We start from the raw sequence: 20,551 nt of genomic DNA, 5'->3' as shown, positions 1-20,551 counted from the left end.
GAGGAGTTACTCACTGTCTTAATGGGGCTCAAAAAAGAAGGTAAACAGAAACAGAACAATGCTGAATTTGAATTTACAAGCACCCTTTATGTGTGAGGCTGAACGGGCACTCATTTTCAATCTGCATTGACAAAAAGGTAAACAAGCACCACAAGGGAGGGATGTATGTTGTTACTACGCATGCTTTTACAACACATTCCTTTACCACGCAGGTTTTACAACGCAAGTCGTTACAACGACTTGCGTTGGGGGGCGCTGGATAGTGGAATAGTTTAATTTAATATTCCAACTCCTGTCCCCGTGGATAGTAGGGAAGGTTTTGGATAGTAAATTAAACTATTCCCTATCCTACAGCGCCCCCCAGCGCAAGTCGTTGTAATGACTTCCGTTGTAATACCTGCGTGGTAAAGGTACTGCGTTGAAAAAGTTGCGTTGTAAAGGATGTTCACCCAAGGGAGGGGTGTTGGTGGTAATTAAAGTAGGACAGAGGATGGGATGGTGAGGGAGGGGGTGGGAAAGCAAGCAAAAACAGCTGGGAGGAGGCTGGGGGTAAAGTATGATGTGAACCAACACAAGCAATGAAGCAGCAATGGCAGGGCTGAATTAGGGACTGCAGAGACATGCAGAAAGTTAATAAACAACATAAGCATGCCTCGTGAAAGAAGCATTATTTCAAAGGCTTGGGCCTCTGCAAACCATGAACCACTGATCGGATTGTAAAAACACAGCTCTCTTATGGAGTTTTCAAACAGAAATAAACTGGTTCACCTTTTTTGGTGTTGCCAGTCTGGTTGCAGTTGTCCCCATTGCAATAATGCATGCTGCTAAGGTAGAGAGCCTGCGACTAGGTGCAGCTGAAGTTCCACCCTTCGTTTCCAGGCCACAGCGAGTACCCACAGTAGAGAATGGAAAGAGAAATTGGACATGCCTCCACCACAACTATTAGCAGCCGCTAAACTGACAGAAAATTTGGAATGGCAAAGATTCATCAGATGTGTTAATTACTGGAAAACCGAAGAAACTCTGGTATCTACAAAGGCAGCTTAAGTGCAAGACAAAATCAGTGTACTTTGGACCGAGAAGAGCATATCTCAGAGGGCCACCATGTGTTTAGCGGTGTCAACAGAGTTCACAGTCCTCAATGTCTATTGGCCTTCTGTAACTTGTAGTCCTGGATTTAAGTCCAGAATTAAAGCTACAAGACACAGAATGCAAAGAACTGTGTGTGGTCAAGCTAATTACTCACACTTAACCTTGGGTCAGTTGCATGAGTCTTGAGAGCAGGCAGTCGGAGTGTCCTTGGCTCTTCAGTAAGTGTATCTGCAGAGAGCAGACAACCTCTGGTGTGCTTCGGTCTTAAGCACATGTATCTGCAGGGATACCTGTCACCAGGAGAGAGGTGCTGGAGGGGGCGAGGACCGGCTGAAAACACAAGTGGGTGCTGAAAACAAATAAAACCAGGAGGGATGGGCTGGAGGGGCGTGGCAGGGATCAGCTGAAATCACAAGCTGCAAGCGCTTATTTTCAGTCGATCCTAGTTAGTTTCCAAGCAACTAACGAGGATCAGCTGAAAACCCAAGTCTTACAAAGTAAACAAGGATCAGCTAAAAACTCGAAGGCTTGGAAACTAAACTAGTTATGCGGCATATGGAAACATCTACTGCACATGCACATTTGAAAATAGTTTGAAAGGGACGATAATGCGTTCTACTCCAACTTCTGCTGTCAGCAAAATAAAACATCCCATTTGTAGAAGAGGAGATTTTTTAAATTGTAAGCATTTAAACAAATAAACACAAGATGATGATGGGAGGAGTGGTGAAACTTTTCAGACACTCACCCCCAGTCACAGATTTGGATTGAATTCATCAATGTTAAACAAAGACACACATTTTTCCCGATCTAGAGGCATTATATAGGGGACTGCTTTCCTTACCCATGCCCCAGGGAAGATCATGGATCCTTCCTCTTCCTCCTCCCCCTCGTCCTTGGCCGGGCTGCGAGCATCAATGGGGCGAATACGGGCCTGGGGCAGCTGCAGGAGCACTGACTGCAACTGAAGGAGAGGCAGCGCCGTGTGTGCTGTAGATGCGGGGGATGGAGTAATGTAGGGTGAGGGTTGGCCCAATATGAAAAAATAAAAACAAAAGGCAAACACCATGAAGCAGAAATGCAGACACCACACTAAGCCAAGAAGATGAAGCACGTCATCTTAAGCCGAACCAAACAAGCAGTGATTTGTGCAAAAGCAACTATTTAAAAAAATAGTTATTCGAAACAACAACATAAAGGGGCTTGCCAAAGAAGAAATAGTACCTGCATTAAAACAAATGGCAAAACAAGCAGCGACAGGCCGAAATCATAAATAAAAAAAGTTCTCCCAAATAGGAGATAAAGAAGCCAAATGTAAGAACACTGTGCTTTACCAGTGCTCCTCAGCCTTGAAAGGAAGTGAGGTATCGGCTGCAGGAATGAGACAGGATGTTGCAAAGAAGAGTGATACTGGAGTGAACCAATAGTAAGCAGGAGGTGGGAATAGTTGTTTTATTGATTGCAGCTGGTCTTGCAAGACAGCGCATGTGCACTGACAGGCTCGACCTAAAAAAAATCTCTACATTATCTTGGTTGTCATACATTACTTTCTTTGGCTAAGAACAAAATCAGACTTTCAATATATTTGTTTATTAACAGCTATCCGCATCTTTAACACCTTGAATGCTATGGGGATTTTTCCCCTGTGCTGGAAATCCATGAACACCATTATTCATGACGAGCTGGGCTCGTCATCAGCGTAGCAGGAGGCTACTGCATGACGAGCCCAGCTCGTCATGAGCGTGGAAGGGGTTAAGAGTCTGGTACCACTCTGGAAGTGCACACATTTGGGGCCTGAGTTTGGTGGTGTGGCAGGAGGCCGCCACACCACACCACCAAACCCATAACCCGACGCCTGCCAGATTATGAGTTTGTTTCTGGCAGTTGGTCGTGCAGCAGCGGTCCCACGGCGGTGCCTTTCAAAGGCTTATATCTGAGCCTTAGAAAGGCACCACAATAGGAGCACCACACCACTATTAAGTCCATGCCATGCAGAAAATGGGGGTGCTTGCATATAGGGGACACAACAAATGCCCCACTGCATGCATTCCTAGGCCCTGAGGTAACAAGGGGCCAACGGCTCATCACCATGAAAACTGTGGCTGTGAGGAAACTCATAATATGCTTGGTGGTGCCACAGCGGCACTGCCAGCCTTTTGTGGGCCTCAGTGGATCCCTGGCGGTAACAGTGGTCCTATGGTGGTCCAACTGCCCAACTCGTACTATGGCGGTCACCTTGGGTTTGGTGCTCCATCAGACCTCCAAACTCTTAATCACCTTCTCACTCCTGTCGAGTGATGATGAATGTGTTGTGTATTTCTGTTGTGCAAATGAGTTGGGATCTGAGATGGCTTAAGGCATGGGACAACTGGGCAATTTCCCTGGGCCTTGTGAGAAAGTGAAACTCTCTCTGTTTTGCCTATATTCTTTTTATCTAACTAAACCTCTCTCCTTCACTGCCTACCTCTACCTCTACCTCTGACTTTGTCTGTCTACTGAGTGTTATCTTAAGGGTTTTGGGGATTTTGAGTAAGACCTATATTTCATCTGTTTTAGTGACCCTGTTGACAATTAATATAGTTTAGTATTGCTTTGCATCATGAGAGTTCATTTTTTTCCGTACATGGACCTCTACAATATATTTTGAGCGGGGCCCCCAGATCCTTAAGATGTCACTGGATGGGATCGCCCTATATAACTTAGTGGGGTTGGGAAGGGTTTCTTTTTGGAGAAACCAAGTTCAAATATGAAAATGCATGTTTGCAGATGCTGAATTTTCCACATTGTGGCAATTCCAAATGCTCACAGTTTAAATACTGGAAAATCAAAGAAAGGCACCACTGTCTTAGATTTCTAATAGGCTAACTGGAAATGTTTATGAATCTCGAAAAGTTCAGACATGTACTTTAAACGTAATAATATTCTCACAGGAGCACATTTCTGATTTCCAAACATGCTGAAAGTCACATAAATGATGTGATATTGTATTTCCTGTTATTAACACTCATAACACAATGTCACTTCTGTAAGAACGCAGCCACACTTTTAAATTATCCTGAATGCTTAAGCTCCCTGTCACAGTCAAAACTTGAAGGAAGAAAGAAGTGAAAAAGAAATTCACAAACTATTGAAAATAAATCCTAAATCATATAAACGAATGCGTAATTCACAACATAGTTTAACACTAAGAATTTAAAAATAATTCTATTCACATATGGCGAAAAACACATTCCAATAGCTCAAAGCTTATTGGAACATAAGTTCCAAAAAAAGGTCTGACACTTTCCACTCCAACTCTTTTCTTTTTTTAAAACATATTAAATCCATTCTATTGACTATAACAATCTGGAATCTTGGGAATTCTATAAAGACACCTAAATGCAAGGTGATCAAAGTTTCTAAATATATAAAAAAAAATCATAAAACTTGACCAAGTCAATATGAAAACTTTTTAAGCCTCGAATCCATTTAACTAATTCTGAACTCCTCCTAGCATGAGAATAGCCAAGGCATACATTAAGACTAAGGCCATTGCCATCTTGTAAAAAACTGGACAATGCAGAAGAAATCCAAAGAAGAGCAAAAGAAAATCGACAAAAAAAGATCCAATCGTAATTAATTAAACAAAACGGGTAACAAAAGAATAGCAAAAGGCAATGAGAGCAACGAAGTAGCAGGGAACAAATGTGTTGCAAATCATCTTTTTTTTAAAACTGCTAAATTATAAATGCATGAACCACGAACTGTCATCACAGGAAGAACATTTGTTACATCTAGGAATGGAATACACCAGTACATTTCCAGTAGATTAACCACATCTTGGAAATGGAAATTTAAAAGCCTGAGATCCATTCCATTTTCAGAATTCATGCAGTACAGTTTTTCTTGATGAAAAATCCCAAGTTTGACACTCAGTACGCCATGCGTTGTACTGGAGTCCCACTGCCCCCACTCATGCGCCACTCTACCTACAGCTCATGAGAATCCTTTCTGGGTCATTGTAAGTACTGTTGCACCAGGGCGACTGATGTGGCATCAGATTTTCATGTCTGAGAATGCATGGCAGCAAGCAACATACTGATGTGAAATGCACTTTGTTCCCTTCTGAGCACACGCAGTCTTAAGTGAGGTAATGGAACTACCCTCCTTACGCATGTATCAGATCTACAGTAAAATTAGTCTCTTCTTCTTCCAAGAATTCATGTGTACTGCAATTAAATCATACCCCAATAACTTCCTCCTAAAACCCCAACTATGATTCAAGGCCCAAAGTACTTACTGACTTAAATCTATATTGCAAAATCTTGAAAAAAGTAGTCTTGCAACAAATTCGGATTTATTTGAAAAAACTACCAGCATCATATACTTTGAGCTTTTGAACCTCAGATACAAACATAGAATAAAGTCAGCCATCCTAAACATTTTGTAACAGACACCTCTACATTATGCTCAGACTCAATGTGCTTAACAGCACTACTGAACTTAACTCAGGCCTTAAATACAGTTGACCATGATCCATTCATCAATCATATGGAACAACAGGCCATGATATCAGGGTTTGCTCTTAGGATGCACCCAGTAAGTGAATATATATTACATATCTTCTCCCTTAAGAAACATAATTGGGAGACGATTTCGTGATTCACATAGTCGGTTGTATTCTTTAATTCCCATTGGCTATAACTGTGGAACAAGGATTGTAAAATTAGTAGTACAGAGCTCTTAATGATTTAGGAGTAATTGTACCAAATACCTGAATTAAAAAATAGGTGCACCATCTTAAGAATTTTGTACATTTTTTAAAGATTATTTTATTAGAAGATTGATAAAATTCCCCTTTAATGAAAGGGCAACCAACAACATTTCAGAGACGTAACCTTCATTTATAGTCCTATGCAAATACCCTCTACCTGCCCCAGAGCTGATCTTTTGAAATATTGTATGTAAGTTGCTTTACATTGTGTGAATACAGGACATGAATTAACTTTTGCAAGAAAGAGCAACTTGTGCACCTAAGTTTCACATGTGTTGTACTGTACTGTGTTACCAATTTGTATTGCAAGTTATGGTCACAGAAGCACTTAGGAAAGCTCGTATGCTTGTGCTTGGTTGGTAGAATGCATGAGATAGGTGGGAAGTGTTGGGTTGTCATACCTGGGGACTTGAAGGGAGCTCCAGCCTTGTTGCTGATAACTTGGTGCTGTGCCTAGTCATATATGTGACTCAAAAGATGGTTAATGTAATAGAATAGCACATCGTTAAATACATATTTCTTCTGGTAAACTCCGTCCTTTGTTCACAGATAGCTTCAAATGGCTTTGTGACTCAAGCCCAAAAAACATTAGCAGTGAATGACTTCTATTCGTTGAGCAATATTTCTGACCAATACAACAGGACCCTAGTCATCTGATCACCAAATGCCTTTATCCCAACAGGGGAAATCAGGAGCTGCCGGGATCAATGGAGATCGCGGCACACGAGGACCTATTGGTGTACCTGGGGAAAAGGGAGCTGTGGGAGATGCAGGTAAATGTATATATCCATACACTAGGGCCTATCACAATTATATGAGCGTTTAAACAGATATAGAATTTTGTGATTTGAGAGGGGAGCATGAACAATCGCTTTCACATTTTCCAAAAATAGTCTGGATCAAGCATAAGAAAACGACACATACGACATAAAAGAAAAGTCTTGGCAGCTTCTCTTTTAAAGGATTGTTAAAAGGCACTACTGAGAGGTTTTTCGTCTAGCTCTCTAGTGTAGAGCCCCAAAGTGCCACCTTTATCCCTGAGGTCTGTTGTATGTGTGGGGGAATGAGAGAACATCACCTGCGCTAGGCCGCCCAGCCAGTTGCCGGGAGCCCCTCCAAAGATGGCGCTTCCGATGTGACAGTAGCAGAGGGCACATGCTTATGCAGGTGCACTAGCTATGTGCTCCTCCCTGTTACAAAGTACAGCATCCTAGTATGGAGCATTAAATAATGTTCATGAACTTCTGATTCAAACACACGTGTAGGGAAACTGGAACGGTTTGTACTGAAGACATATTCTGCACTGCTAGTATAGTTTATTTTTGTCTATCTGTCATGATCAGTATGAGTAACCGATTTTTAAGCTTAGCACAAATAGACCTATTTCTACGCAAGCCACTTTTGCATTAAATAAGGCACATGCTGAAATGCACCATTTCTGTTATGTTTTGCTATCTGCAGGTGACAGAGGTCAGAAGGGTCAGAGGGGCGATACCGGTACGGGAATCCCTGGACCAGATGGTGTTCAAGGGCCCAGAGGTAAGGATTACTCGTAACTAAAACTCCAATTTAAACATTTTTTTGAAGCTTCATGTGCTAGCGTGTGAATTTCTCATGCATTTTTTCCCCCTATGAACACCTTGCTGTTAGGCCACAGACAGTTATTGGAGAGTTCTATGATGCAGTAAGCTAATTCAGAACACGTAGTGACATCTTAGGTACCCTCCTAAAAGGGCTTACATTGTGGATGCATTCTGGTGGGCACCTGCATTCTCCTTTGCAGACCAAAACTTATATTTCATCCTCAGACTTCGGCTAAGAGCAAGAATGAAAGGCGAAAAGGCAGAACGAAAGAGGAAGAGAAAAAAACTTTGTCAGAGGTGAAAAAACAGGGATGAAAGAGAACTCAGGAGACTGGAAGTTTAGAGTGGTGTAAGAAAAAGTTATGAGGTGGAATCAAAACTAGACAGCCCTGGTGTATGGCACACAGTGCTTAATTTGAGCCGGTGGTTGCCGGTGGGAGCCACTCGCACTCATTTTAGGGGGCCACCACTTATTTTTCCTGATCAGACAATTACCTAGAGCAAGAGAGAAAAAAATCAAACAAAATAGAAAGCAGAAGTAAGACAAAGACATTGAACAGTAGGGGTGTAACTCAGCCCCCGCATCCCCCGCGGTGCGGGGTCCCCCGAGCTGCAGGGGGCTCCCTCTTCATGGTACTCAGGCCTGAGTGCTCCGGATTAAATCCGGAGTGGGGGCCCCTCCGTGTACATTGTAGGGGGGCCACTTAAACTTTTGTTATGCCCTTGAAAGGGAGAAAGCACAACCTGCAAGAGAGACAGTGCATGGAGTGTCTGGTAGTGAATTAAAGAGGCCTGAGGTGGATTCAAGAATACACAGCCATGGTATTCAGTGCACCAACATTTAGATGCACAAGCCATGAGGTGCCAGACAGAGCTTTGGGCAATGGCACTTATTTTAAAATTAAGAACTGACAGCAAACCTGGCATTTAGCTGATAGCAGGCACATTATAAAATCTCTGCCTTCTGTGCTTAGGTGTTTGCTTATGCTTTTTTGCTAATTTAGTACAGCCTCATTGCCCTTCTTGCCTGCACCCAAATAATACCAATATCTTATAAATCATATAAAAATAGACACTATTTCTCCTTTAAGAAGTAATGGAGAAGCAGGGTGGGTGAAAAAAATGGTATCATGTTACATCGGGTGATTTGTATATAAATTTCTTGCCACTTGGGAGGAGCAAAGCTCACTTTGAGTGATTTGATTGTATTATTTATAATCTTCCTTCGTGGAGATTTTTGGATCTGTGACATTCACATTTCAAGAGGCTTTCCATCTATTATCATGCTGCAAGAAAATGGTTTAGGCTAGAAAAATATTAAATAATGATAACATCCTTTCCCAATGAAATTAACAAAGTTCAGGTTTGCGCAAAACCTTCTCTGTAATGTGCCAATTCATGCTGATGATATCACTTGTGCCTGATGAAGACACAGATGCCAACTGTGAAGCAGTTGCTGAGGATGGCAGTACACTGTTGAACCTCAAAGTTATCCATGTTTTCTTGACTGATTCTTTCCCTGGGCACAAGAAAGCTCCATACATTGTATGTATTACGTTGTACAGTGAGATGTAGGGCAGATAGGGGAGGTCCGCCACAGGATAACACTACCACGTTTTCAGGTTTCACCTACTGAACAGCTTTGATTATTTTATTGTCACTCTCATTTGCTTGCTTCCTAATACAATGCTTGCCTTGCCCTTTTTGCTCCTCCCTTGGTATGTAGCCTCTTCACCATACTTGTGATTGGCTGACTTGTATTCTTCCATGGTTCATAGTCAATGGAACTACTTTTTTCTTTTTCATTAAGCACTTAAAGACAGAGCATGTGTTTGCTTGCCCTCTGTCTTGTGTTCTGCTTACCACCCAGTTGTGGCTTCTCTGCTAATCTTGTCACAGAGTGGGATGGGGGTCAGTGAGGCTGCTGACCACACAGCTACTCTGTTATGAAGTGTCACAGATTGACACTTGGCCCTGGGCACTTTAAGGTTTAGACCTGAAGAGCCCAGGGCAGAGGCAATTGGTGATGCTCCCCTTCGTCACGAGGTCGTGACCTTGAGGCACTTTTTCCAGGCAGAGGAGGACACACCGACATGATTGTGAAATCCACAGCCTGGCAAAGTTCCGCTCAGGCAGCCAGGAGCCTCTGCATTTAGCCAATGTCTTTTCTCCTGGCAGCCTGACCTGAACCAGTAGAGTGTCTGTCAGGATGACCTTTTCTCAGCCTGACAGACGCTCTTCTTGCCTTCCAAAGGCAGATGTTGGATTGTTTTTTTTCCCTTTACTCCCTCGTTAGTGTAGGCCTGTTGTGAGGAGGTAACACTGGGGCTGTGCCTGGAATCTTCAGTTGCCATGCTATGGATCTTCATCCATAGTCAGGACATCTAGACAGCTTGAGTACCAATGCTGTGACACACCCATGCTGGGTGAGGACTCATCCTCTGGGGAACTTCTCAGTGCTGGGACAGAGGCATGTATTGAGCTTATTCCTCTACACAGTTCCTGGAGAGATCCCCTCTAACAGTGTTTAGGCTTGATATAGACTCCTCATTCGTGAATTACTGCTAGGAAGAGGTGACATTTAAATTAAGCTGGTAAGTGCTGAAAAATTCCTAAATCTATAATTACACAGAATGTCACGAACTTTCAGATTTTGTGAGTAAGGGTACGTTTTGACTGTAAGAGACTAGTTATCGCAGGAAAAAGTCTCAGAGCGAGACACTTTCTGTTGGCACAAGTCTCAGGCTGAAAAATTCCTGAATCTTTCAGTACACAGAATTTCACGAACTTTCACATTTTGGAATAAGGGTATGTTTCGCCTGCAAGAGACTTGTTTTCGCAGGATAAAGTCGTAAAGCGAGACATTTTCTGTTGACACAAGTCTCAGGCTAGTATCTTGCGTGATTTGTTTTTGCACAAAATATTCACTTGCGTGAAAAAATGTTATACAAGGTACAAGCAAGCCACATTTTACTCTAAAAACACTACTTGGAACTTATGTGAAAACAAAGTTATGCAGTTTTCCCTTTACACATCTGGCTATGTATACTAATTATTCAATTGTTGAGGAATCCATGTTTCACGATCTCCTATTACCATAGCACCCGTTACGCTCAGACTCTTTGAGGTCCTTTGAATGAAGAACTGAACCGAGCACAGATTTCGTCTCGAGACCAAATGCAATGCACAGTGGTTTAGATCCAATAGCTGCGTGCATTTTAGCCTTATGATCTGTGTACAATTATATGGTTTTATACTTGCTAATATATTTTACTTTCTGTCCATTTCCATAAGCAATGGTCTGCTTTGATTATAGTGCGTGTTTCAGACTATGTTTTGCAAATAAACACAAATCTTCAAGCTCTACCCTGGTGAAAATTCCTGTTGACCAGTTAGCTACTAATAGTTTCTATTAAATTCATGTGTAGAATATGAGGTGCGTCTTACACATCCACTTAACACAGTATATGAGTTTGTGGACACATGATTCTGTATGTGTGGGTGAAAAAGTAACACTCCATCTACTGTTACCAACAATAACCAGTTTTAAGAAGTTTTGAATAAACTGGAACTTTTTCCATTTCAGTTTATTAGAGGACCAAAAATTGATTTGTCAACAGTAGGATCCAATTGAGAATTTGTCTATCTACAATTTTTATCAATTAAATATTATGATCTCGAACGTGTGTAGCCTGCATGTGGTACTAGTGTAGTATTTAGTCTTTCTAACTGTTCAGACCGATTACAAGCAGACCTGTGTGTGTGATTTGGGTTATGTGGCTGTAGAACAAGCTATACGAGAAGACGTGAGAAGGGTGCATATAGCATTTAAAAATAGTTTAATGTATTCAGGTGAACTTGGCACTGCTGGTATTTGTGCTCATGTTTATTGGGAGTGTGGGATGTGATAGATCGCTCTTCGGGCATTTTTATTCTAGCTTATGTGGTTTAGAGAGGCTTTAGTTGGAGGGTGTATAATCCTGTCATATGGCCGGGATGCCCGCCACCCCCTCCCAACACATATCCCCAAGGATGGGAAGTCGGACAATAGTTGAACTTTTGGAAGGCGGGAGGGAGTCACCCTCCCGGCCGTATTTATTAAAATATGAAACAAAATTTAAAATATTAAATAAAAGTTTCATCATTATGCATTATGTACAATTTGTCATTTATTACGTTTAGATGCAGTCATGTACTTTTGGCTAACATCCTGAAAATGCATACACTCTAACTCAAATTGTACATCCTAGCATTAAGGGCCAACGGCAAGGTCTTAACCGGTGTCAGATCCCTACTACCAAACTCCCGCCCTCACTGTGTGAGCGGCGCATGCGCAGAGGGCTCTACCCTCATTGCCAACTGTAACTTCCCTTGTCGTGGTGGGGGCCCCCTTTCTACTCGACGCCATCTTAAGGGTCGTCCGAGTTCCCGTATGAGGTCTCTGTAGGAAGGACAGCGTGGACTCTCCCCCCAACCCCACACTCTCTATCCGCCGTCGCGGATATCCGGCCCCCGGGAAGTTAGTAAGGAGGGGCATCTAACCGCCTCCCCCCCTGGGAGGGGCCCATGGCCATCTCCCCCTAGGCGCCCCATCCTTAGTGGGTGCCGCCTCCCCGTGGAAGGGGCCAATGGCCGTCTTCCCCCGGGCGCTCCCATCCATTGTGGGTTGCGCCCCACTCTAGGGACCTTGAAATTACTGCTCACCGATCATGACCTTACCGCCCGACAAATAAATACGACAGTTGTTTACCTACCAAAAAGAAAATTCCACATCATCTTACTGTGTTATCCACTGATCTTTCCTGCAAGAAGACATTTCTCCAATGCAAACCAAATCTTTTAAAAAAAAAGAAAAAAGAAGGCCTATACTTTCATCACTCAGCAAAACTTTATTTCCTCTAGACATTTGCTATAAGGGGCTGGTGGGTGGGTCAAAATTGCTGCTTGTTCCATCGAGGGCTCACGAGCAACGAGTGGGTGCAGCCTTCCGATCCGAGGAACAAGAGGACGATCTTCTGAGTTCCCGCTCCTTTATCCTTCTGCGGGAGGGCGTGTACCCGTCCCCGATACGCCTACGGGGCGTGGTCTTCCGTCGAGGTGTCTAGGACAACCCCTCTCGGGCGGGGGAAGGTGCGCCCCGGCTACGCCGCTTTGGGCATACCAGCCGGGCTACGCCCACCCCGCCCAAAATGGCTTCCCGGGAGGTTCGGGTCACCCATCCATACGTTCGGGGGGACCGAGCGGTCGCCCCTTTCCATATGGCCGGGATGCCCGCCACCCCCTCCCAACACACATCCCCAAGGATGGGAAGTCGGACAATAGTTGACTTTTTTGGAAGACGGGAGGGAGTCACCCTCCCGGCCGTATTTATTAAAATATGAAACAAAATTTAAAACATTAAATTAAAAGTTTCATCATTATGCATTATATACAATTTGACATTTATTACATTTCGATGCAGTCATGTACTTTTGGCTAACATCCTGAAAATGCATACACTCTAATTCAAATTGTACATCCTAGCATTAAGGGCCAACGGCAAGGTCTTAACCGGTGTCAGATCCCTACTACCAAACTCCCGCCCTCACTGTGTGAGCGGCGCATGCGCAGAGGGCTCTACCCTCATTGCCAACTGTAACTTTCCTTGTCGTGGTGGGGGCCCCCTTTCTACTCGACGCCATCTTAAGGGTCGTCCGAGTTCCCGTATGAGGTCTCTGTAGGAAGGACAGCGTGGACTCTCCCCCCAACCCCACACTCTCTATCCGCCGTCGCGGATATCCGGCCCCCGGGAAATTAGTAAGGAGGGGCATCTAACCGCCTCCCCCCCTGGGAGGGGCCCATGGCCATCTCCCCCTAGGCGCACCATCCTTAGTGGGTGCCGCCTCCCCGTGGAAGGGGCCAATGGCCGTCTTCCCCCGGGCGCTCCCATCCATTGTGGGTGGCGCCCCACTCTAGGGACCTTGAAATTACTGCTCACCGATCATGACCTTACCGCCACAGACCGGATAGTTGACCGACGATCCGGTCCCCCCCTACTCCTCCTATAGGTCATGCTTCCTCAAACCTCTTAGCCATGCAACAAAGTCTCCTATGAGTAAATCATTCCCCTCCCTGGACAGGTGAACCCCATCGTTCAGATACATATGGTCACATGCAACTGTGCAGAACGGAACAATCTACCAATCTTACTATTGACCCGTTTAACTGAATGGTTCAGAGCTGACACCGAAAGGCCCCCCTGCCACCTCCTTCTAGGAATCATGTGGGACCAGGCAATCGTGCACCCCGGGACTCTTTTAGCCAACCAGCTAACAGCAGACAAGATACGTTCAAGTAACACTCGTCTACCCAGTGCCACCAAGTCGTTGCCTCCCAGGTGTACTATGACTACAGATGGTGGTGACCTATGCCGCCCTAGAAGTCCCTCGAAAAATGACTCGAAGTTGTCAAAAACGAGCCCACCCTTCCCATGGAAGGCCACTCTGAACCCGTATTCCCCAGGTGCGTGAATCGCGTCACCTTCCTTGAATACGTCACCGGCGCGCCTCACGTATGAGTGGCCCACGACCCATACCATCCTCTCTCCAGACGGTGACCTCTGACCGCTGGTCTCTTGATGCTGGGTCGACCTCCAATTCCGCCCTGCGTGGCAGGCTCGCGAAACTGCAAAGTAAACAAAAGACAGAAAACGTGAGTGCATGTCAATTGATCACTTACAACATGTGCAAGCGCACATACCTCTTGAAGCAATTCGAGGACCAACGGCCCAATTGTTTCACTTCCTCAGCACTCTGACCCCTGGCTGTAGCCTCAGTAGCAGCCCCTATCCTAAAGGAGTGGGTCCCAAAATCGCACGGGTCCATGCCCGCGTCAGCGATTACCAGTGCCAGCACCCTCTGAAACTGAAATCTCGTCAGTGGGGTGCCATCCTTGTGTCGGAGCAAGCTCCCCCCCCCCAGGCGGCCGCTCTTAGCGCCAAATAGTCTTCCACACACTTCAATGGGCAGACGGGGGACCCACGGCTGCGCTGCACGACAACACTATCTCCCATAGCCCCCTGGTCAGTCTTGGACCTGGCTATCATGATTACCATCGAATCACCCCTTATCTGGATGTGATCCCTGCACAAACCTCCCTCCATATCTCTCTTGTTCTTTGCGACAAGTTCGCTCACCCTCATGGCCCCATGGAATGCCAATGTGAACGCTGCCCAGAACAGAACTGCTTCGTAATGGGAGGAACACGTCTCATCCAGCTTTGCTAAAAGCAGAGACAGTCTGTCTAAGCCAATCGGGTGCCTCGTATCTTTCTTGCAACCCTCAAGGCGCTGCCAGCCGTGGAGGGCTTTCTTCACCAAAAAAGAACCTGTAGGGTCTTTTATGCCGTGTACCTGGGCCATGAAGGAAATGGCCGCCCTATGCCTACCGGCCGTTGCCACTGATCGGCCCTCCCTGTGTAGTGCTACCAGGTACCCCAGGAAGGATTCCTCCTGACCCCAATTCTGACTCCCTGTGGGACCTAAATACGTGCAATAGGAACGAAACGCTCCTTCGTATGCTTTCCTTGTCCTGGGGGCTAGACTCGCTGCCACGAGGTCTTGTAATCCGAGGCACCGATTAGCCACATTGCTTCTGGGAATGGTGCTGCCTCTGGGTCTGCTGTGGGCAGATAACCCCTGAATGCCTGCATTTGTGAACGAGAGAGTGCATCAGCCGCATGATTCAGTACACCTGGCACATGTTTCGCCCTGAACAGTACATTCAGTCTCATGCAAAGTAGCACAATCTCTTTCAACAATCTCAAGATCATTTTGCAGCGTGCTGCCTGTTGGTTAATGCACTCGACCACAGTCATATTGTCAGACCAAAAAACCACTGAGCGGTCCCTAAAGTCGTCAGCCCATGTCATCAGAGCAACCCAGATGGGGAATAACTCCAAGAACCCAATGTTACCTGTGAGACCATTGGAGTGCCACCATGTTGGCCATGGTTGTGCCGACAATCGATCACCTAAGATGGCGCCAAAACCCACGCTCCCTGCTGAGTCGGTCCATAGACCTAATTCCTCCGAAGACTCTGGCGGGGAGTTCCAGACGACTCGACCGTTGAAGTCCGCCAGAAATGCCAACCAAATACGCATATCCTGGCGAGCCTCTCCAGACAGTCTCGTACGGTGGTGACCCTCTTTGAGACCTCCCATAGCTTGCGCGATAGAGCGCGAAAACGGGCGGGCCATAGGAATCACCCTCAAGGCAAAATTAAGCTGACCCACTGTTTGTTGTAACTGGTGCAGGGTCACTTTCTCCCCACCCAGGCATTGCATCAAGGAAGCCCGGAACTTGATCACTTTTTCAACTGGTAATCGGAAACACCCCTCCACAGAATCGAGCTCAATTCCCAGAAACTCCAGTGAAGTAGATGGTCCGACCGTCTTACCTGGTGCCAATGGGACACCAAATTCATTCATGAGGATGCAGAAATCATACAGTGCCTGTGCGCAGTTCGTATCCCCGGCTGCCCCCAAAAACAGAAAGTCATCCAGATAATGCATAACATGTCTATGTCCTGTAGCCTTGGTAAATGCCCATTCCAAAAAACAGCTAAACATCTCAAAATATGCACATGAAATGGAGCAACCCATGGGCATGCATTTATCCATGTAATAACTTCCCTGAAATGCAAAACCTAGCAGGCGCTGATCCTGCGGGTGCACCGGAATGCTGATTCGATATCACATTTCGCCATCAGCGTCCCAGGGCAGAGGTGGTTCAACATGGCCACGGCATCGTCGAACGATGCGTATCGTACTGAACAAACTTCTGGGTCAATGGCATCATTCACCGAGGAACCCCTAGGAGCAGAAAGGTTATGTATGAGCCTAAACTCCCCCGGATCTTTCTTCGGGACAACCCCTAACGGGGAACAGATGAACTCGGCCACCGGCGGGCAAGAAAAGGGGCCAGCCACTCGCCCCACACTGACCTCTTTTGCTCTTTTCTTTTCTGCCACGCCTGGGTTGTGTCATACCGATAACTGGTTTCTACAAAAGGAGTTCCCCCGAAAGTCCCCCGCCGGGATGTGGAAGCCATGTAAGAATCCCTTCCTCAACACCCCAGCGGATACATGATCAGGGTATTTGTTTAACCACGGAATCATAACCATGAGATCAACGGGTGTAGGCAATCGGTCACAAAGGTCCACTTCACTCCTGCTTAGACCCACCTTTTCCTCCCGTCCTGCCATTTTTTGATCTACATGCACTTTCCGGGTGTGAGGAATTCCCACAGCCGGCACACACATGCTTAAACTTGCATGTCCCCTGCGGTCTGTTACAGTTGCCTCGATTGAAGCCCCAACAGACCCCCCCTTTTCCGCCATTCCCGCCAACTCTAGGCTGATAACCCCCACCTGTCCCTGCTCGAAAGGGCACCCCAGGCTTTTGGCGGACCACTCCGGACCCGCTCCCGCCTGGCGAGGACGTACCTATCGCCCCTGGCAGAAGTTGCTTGTGCCATGACACCGAGTCCAAACAATCCCAAGACAAAGAAGCATCATATTCCTTTGCTTTACGGAACTTCATGTCATAGCCTTTCCATTCTTCCCCCTCATACATAGAATAAAAATCCATAATGCGATTCTGATAGCAAACCAACTCAGTCATAACCTCAGGTTTACGTTCCCCCATAACTGCGGTAAATATAGAGAAGGCCTTAACCCAGTTCGTCACTGTCTCGTCCACCCTGAACTCGGCCATCTTGGCGCGCCAGACACCAGGGTGCCACAAATCTTTCTGCGTTTTAGCATACTCCATCTCACGATGGTCCGTTAACAATGAAAACATGTTGACATACTTGTCTCCCCATATTAACTCTTTCGTGGCCATGGGAATGTGCTGTGCAACCTTTTCCCGCCTTGAGGGTATCGAGCCCTCCCCCACCATCGGCAATGCAAGCTTACCCGGATCGGCTGTTGTTGCCGCCGTCTTCTCTTGACCAGCTGCTGGTACTCCAGGCGCCACCTGTGGGGGAACAAGAGGAACACTCGCCCTTGCGGCATCTCTCGATTGCCGTAACTGCTTTATTAGTACCCTGGCATCTTCGGCCGGATCTCCCAGGGTCACTGTGCCCCCCACCTTTGTCTTGAGCCATGCCGTCAACTGTGCGGCCAATTCTGGGGGCATCTCATCGTCCTCGGCCGGGGTGATCACTCTTGGGATCGGCTGGCCTAACTCTGGGTTCTCAGCCGGTATAAGGGGGGTGATGGGAGGTACCTCTGGGACTGTGACCCCCCCCGAAACCGCCCTCTCTTTGACCCTCTTCCCGCCAACCTTGGGGGCAACTCCCGGCAAGGCCGGGCCTATTACCTTTTTCGGCTGACCTGGGTCGTTCAATGCGGCCAATTGCTTCTTCACCTCCGCCAAAGCTCTACCGAGCGATTGGACTTGACCGAGCTTTCGGTCCATACAAGCCATTCGGTTCGACAACAGGCGTAACACCTTCTCCATCTCGGAACCCTTTCCTGCTTGTTTGCTAGGCATGGTTTCGAGTCCTCCGCCTTTGGTCGATCCACGAGGTCCTGAAATCGAAACTGAAAGATAAAAAACAGGATTACCACAAAATTGCTGCTTGTTCCGTCGAGGGCTCACGAGCAACGAGTGGGTGCAGCCTTCCGATCCGAGGAACAAGAGGACGATCTTCTGAGTTCCCGCTCCTTTATCCTTCTGCGGGAGGGCGTGTACCCGTCCCCGATACGCCTACGGGGCGTGGTCTTCCGTCGAGGTGTCTAGGACAACCCCTCTCGGGCGGGGGAAGGCGCACCCCGGCTACGCCGCTTTGGGCATACCAGCCGGGCTACGCCCACCCCGCCCAAAATGGCTTCCCGGGAGGTTCGGGTCACCCATCCATACGTTCGGGGGGACCGAGCGGTCGCCCCTTTCCATTTCTAATGTGATTCAGTGGTTGATAGATGTTGTTTTGTGCATTGATTGATAAAGGAGACCTTAAGCATTTCAAAACTCGAGAGACTTGTTTTCATGTCCTTCTGGAAAATGAGGTGGTTTTGCAGTTTCCTTACCTAGATGGTGTAGGAGTTCCAGAGGTTGCTGGGGTGGACTAAGAATTAGTGACCTTCAAGCCTGGGTCAATTGAAATGTGGCACTTTGATTTGGCGAAGTGTGTTTGGGGGCATTTTTGAGAATGTGGTATCTGATTTTGGCAAAGGGTTGTTGATCATCTTCCATGCAGAGCTATTTGTATTATGCTTTGTGTTTTGAATGCAACCTGGGAAGAAACGGCAAGCCAGTGCATGGTCATGAAGCCTGGGTTATTGTGATCACAGCGTTTGATGTTTAGGAGTAGCCTGACCGCTGAGATTTGTACCCATTTTATACCTTTTGTAATTTGCTTTGATGAATTTCTTAGCTTTTTGTTGCCTTCACTCTGTTATTGCAGAAGGCAGTCTGAATGCGCTCCTCTTATACCTCACCTTGCTTACATTTAGATTTCTCTTGAACAGACAGATTGTCTTCTTTTATTGTACATTCTTACATTACCATCTCCATGTTTCCTCTTCTAGGGTACCACGGATATTCAGGGGTAGCCAAAGATGGGCAGCCTGGTGCAGAAGGACCTCGTGGCTACACCGGCCCTCCAGGCCAGCCCGGCTTGTTTGGACCACCAGGTGTCGCTGGCCAGTGTGAAGCCAGAGACTGTAGCATCCATGCTCACACTCTGCGGGATGAACAAGGCCTGCTAATTAGACCACTGGTTCAGCAACAACACACTGACAGAACGAGAAGAGCTTAGGAACATGGACGCCTCTGCCAAGTAACTGGAGGCCTTGGAAGAACAGCAGCACTCAACATGGTGCCTGCTCAGAAGATCATGCCACAGAAAGCCCAACAGGCACACTGAACTGTCTAGCAATTTGTAAATTGTTTCCCATATATTCGCCAATCCTTGTATTCTGTCCCGCATTCCGAGTATCCTTCAATACGCAGCCCTGCCAGGGGCTAGAGAGCAGGTAAGCAAACACTGGAACGTGAACTGTCTCTGCTTTTGGGAGATCTCCTGTTTCTTTTGCCACATTCCTCGACCGAATGCCACATTCACAGAAACCTCGAGAGTCTCAGAGAAGCATTTGGAGCTCATTACTTTGACAGTGAGAGATGGCTTTCTGAATCTCCTTTGCGGGGAGGGCACGCATGGAGCTTGTGATGTCTGAGCAAGGCGCCTTTCAGAGCTCTGAAGCATTTCAAAACACCTTAATTCTCTGATTGCTGTTAATATCTGAATTAGTTCAGCATGTTGTTCTGTAAATATCACCTAGGGAGAGGGGCACAATTCTTTGTGATGCATCTGTATGCCAGGTGCACACTTTTATGTAAAATAAAATGTCTGTAATAATCTTCTATTCAATACCTTTTTCTTGAAATAAATAAAAGAAACAGCCTTACTCTCTAGAACCCAAAGTTCAGATATTGATGCGCAACCTTTATACTCTGCATTTTTGGCCTAAGAAACCATTTAACCAGGTAAAGCTGTGGCCTTTGTAACCTTTACATGTTAGATATAAATTTAGGGGCAGATTTATGTCGGACTTGCGCCACGTTTACGCCGCCGTTGCGTCACGCAACGGCGGCGTAAACGTGGCGCATCCCTGCGACCCATTTACAACGTGACACATCTAGGGAGATGCGTCACGTTGTAAAGCCCTGCGCCACATGTGGGCGTTCCGGCGCAGGGTGGGCGTTCCGGGGCAGGTACGCCTCGCAAAAGTGCCTGCGTGAAATCTACAAGATTTCACGCAGGCACTTTTAGGCCAATGCTGGGTCAAAACCCTGCGCCTGCTTGAAGCAGGCATAAGGCTTGATGCAGCATTGGAAAGATAGGGCCCCCCAGAGCATTGCTGGAGCTGCGTCGCGCTTGAGACGCAACTCCAGCAATGCGCCACCTTTACGGCACAGATGCGTCACGCATCTGTGCCGTTTTTGCCCCATGGTGCGCCGCATTGTAAATGAGTCGTACCATGGGTGGCGGAGCTGCGGCGCACAATAACTGGTGCATCCCTGGGGATGCGCCAGTTATTGTAAATCTGCCCCTTAGTGCTTTACTTGGATCAAACCA

The 20,551-nt window shown here is 46.5% G+C and overlaps 1 protein-coding gene across 1 annotated transcript in view; it reads left to right on the top strand.

Annotated features, from left to right (window-relative positions):
* Positions 1-20,013, top strand: part of LOC144827569 (uncharacterized) — a 209,194-nt gene extending 189,181 nt beyond the window's left edge. The window contains exons 27-29 of the mRNA XM_078685827.1: positions 6,528-6,618; positions 7,307-7,384; positions 19,002-20,013. Coding sequence (XP_078541953.1) covers positions 6,528-6,618; positions 7,307-7,384; positions 19,002-19,231 — 399 coding nt within the window. The 3' untranslated portion in view covers positions 19,232-20,013. The remainder of the gene's footprint in view (positions 1-6,527; positions 6,619-7,306; positions 7,385-19,001) is intronic.
* The last annotated feature ends 538 nt before the right edge of the window (positions 20,014-20,551 follow it).

This window comes from Lissotriton helveticus, chromosome 4_1 (assembly GCF_964261635.1).
Source record: "Lissotriton helveticus chromosome 4_1, aLisHel1.1, whole genome shotgun sequence".
NCBI lineage: Eukaryota > Metazoa > Chordata > Amphibia > Caudata > Salamandridae > Lissotriton > Lissotriton helveticus.
Note: the sequence above shows the minus strand (reverse complement) of the source record. Positions and strands in the feature narration are given on the sequence as shown.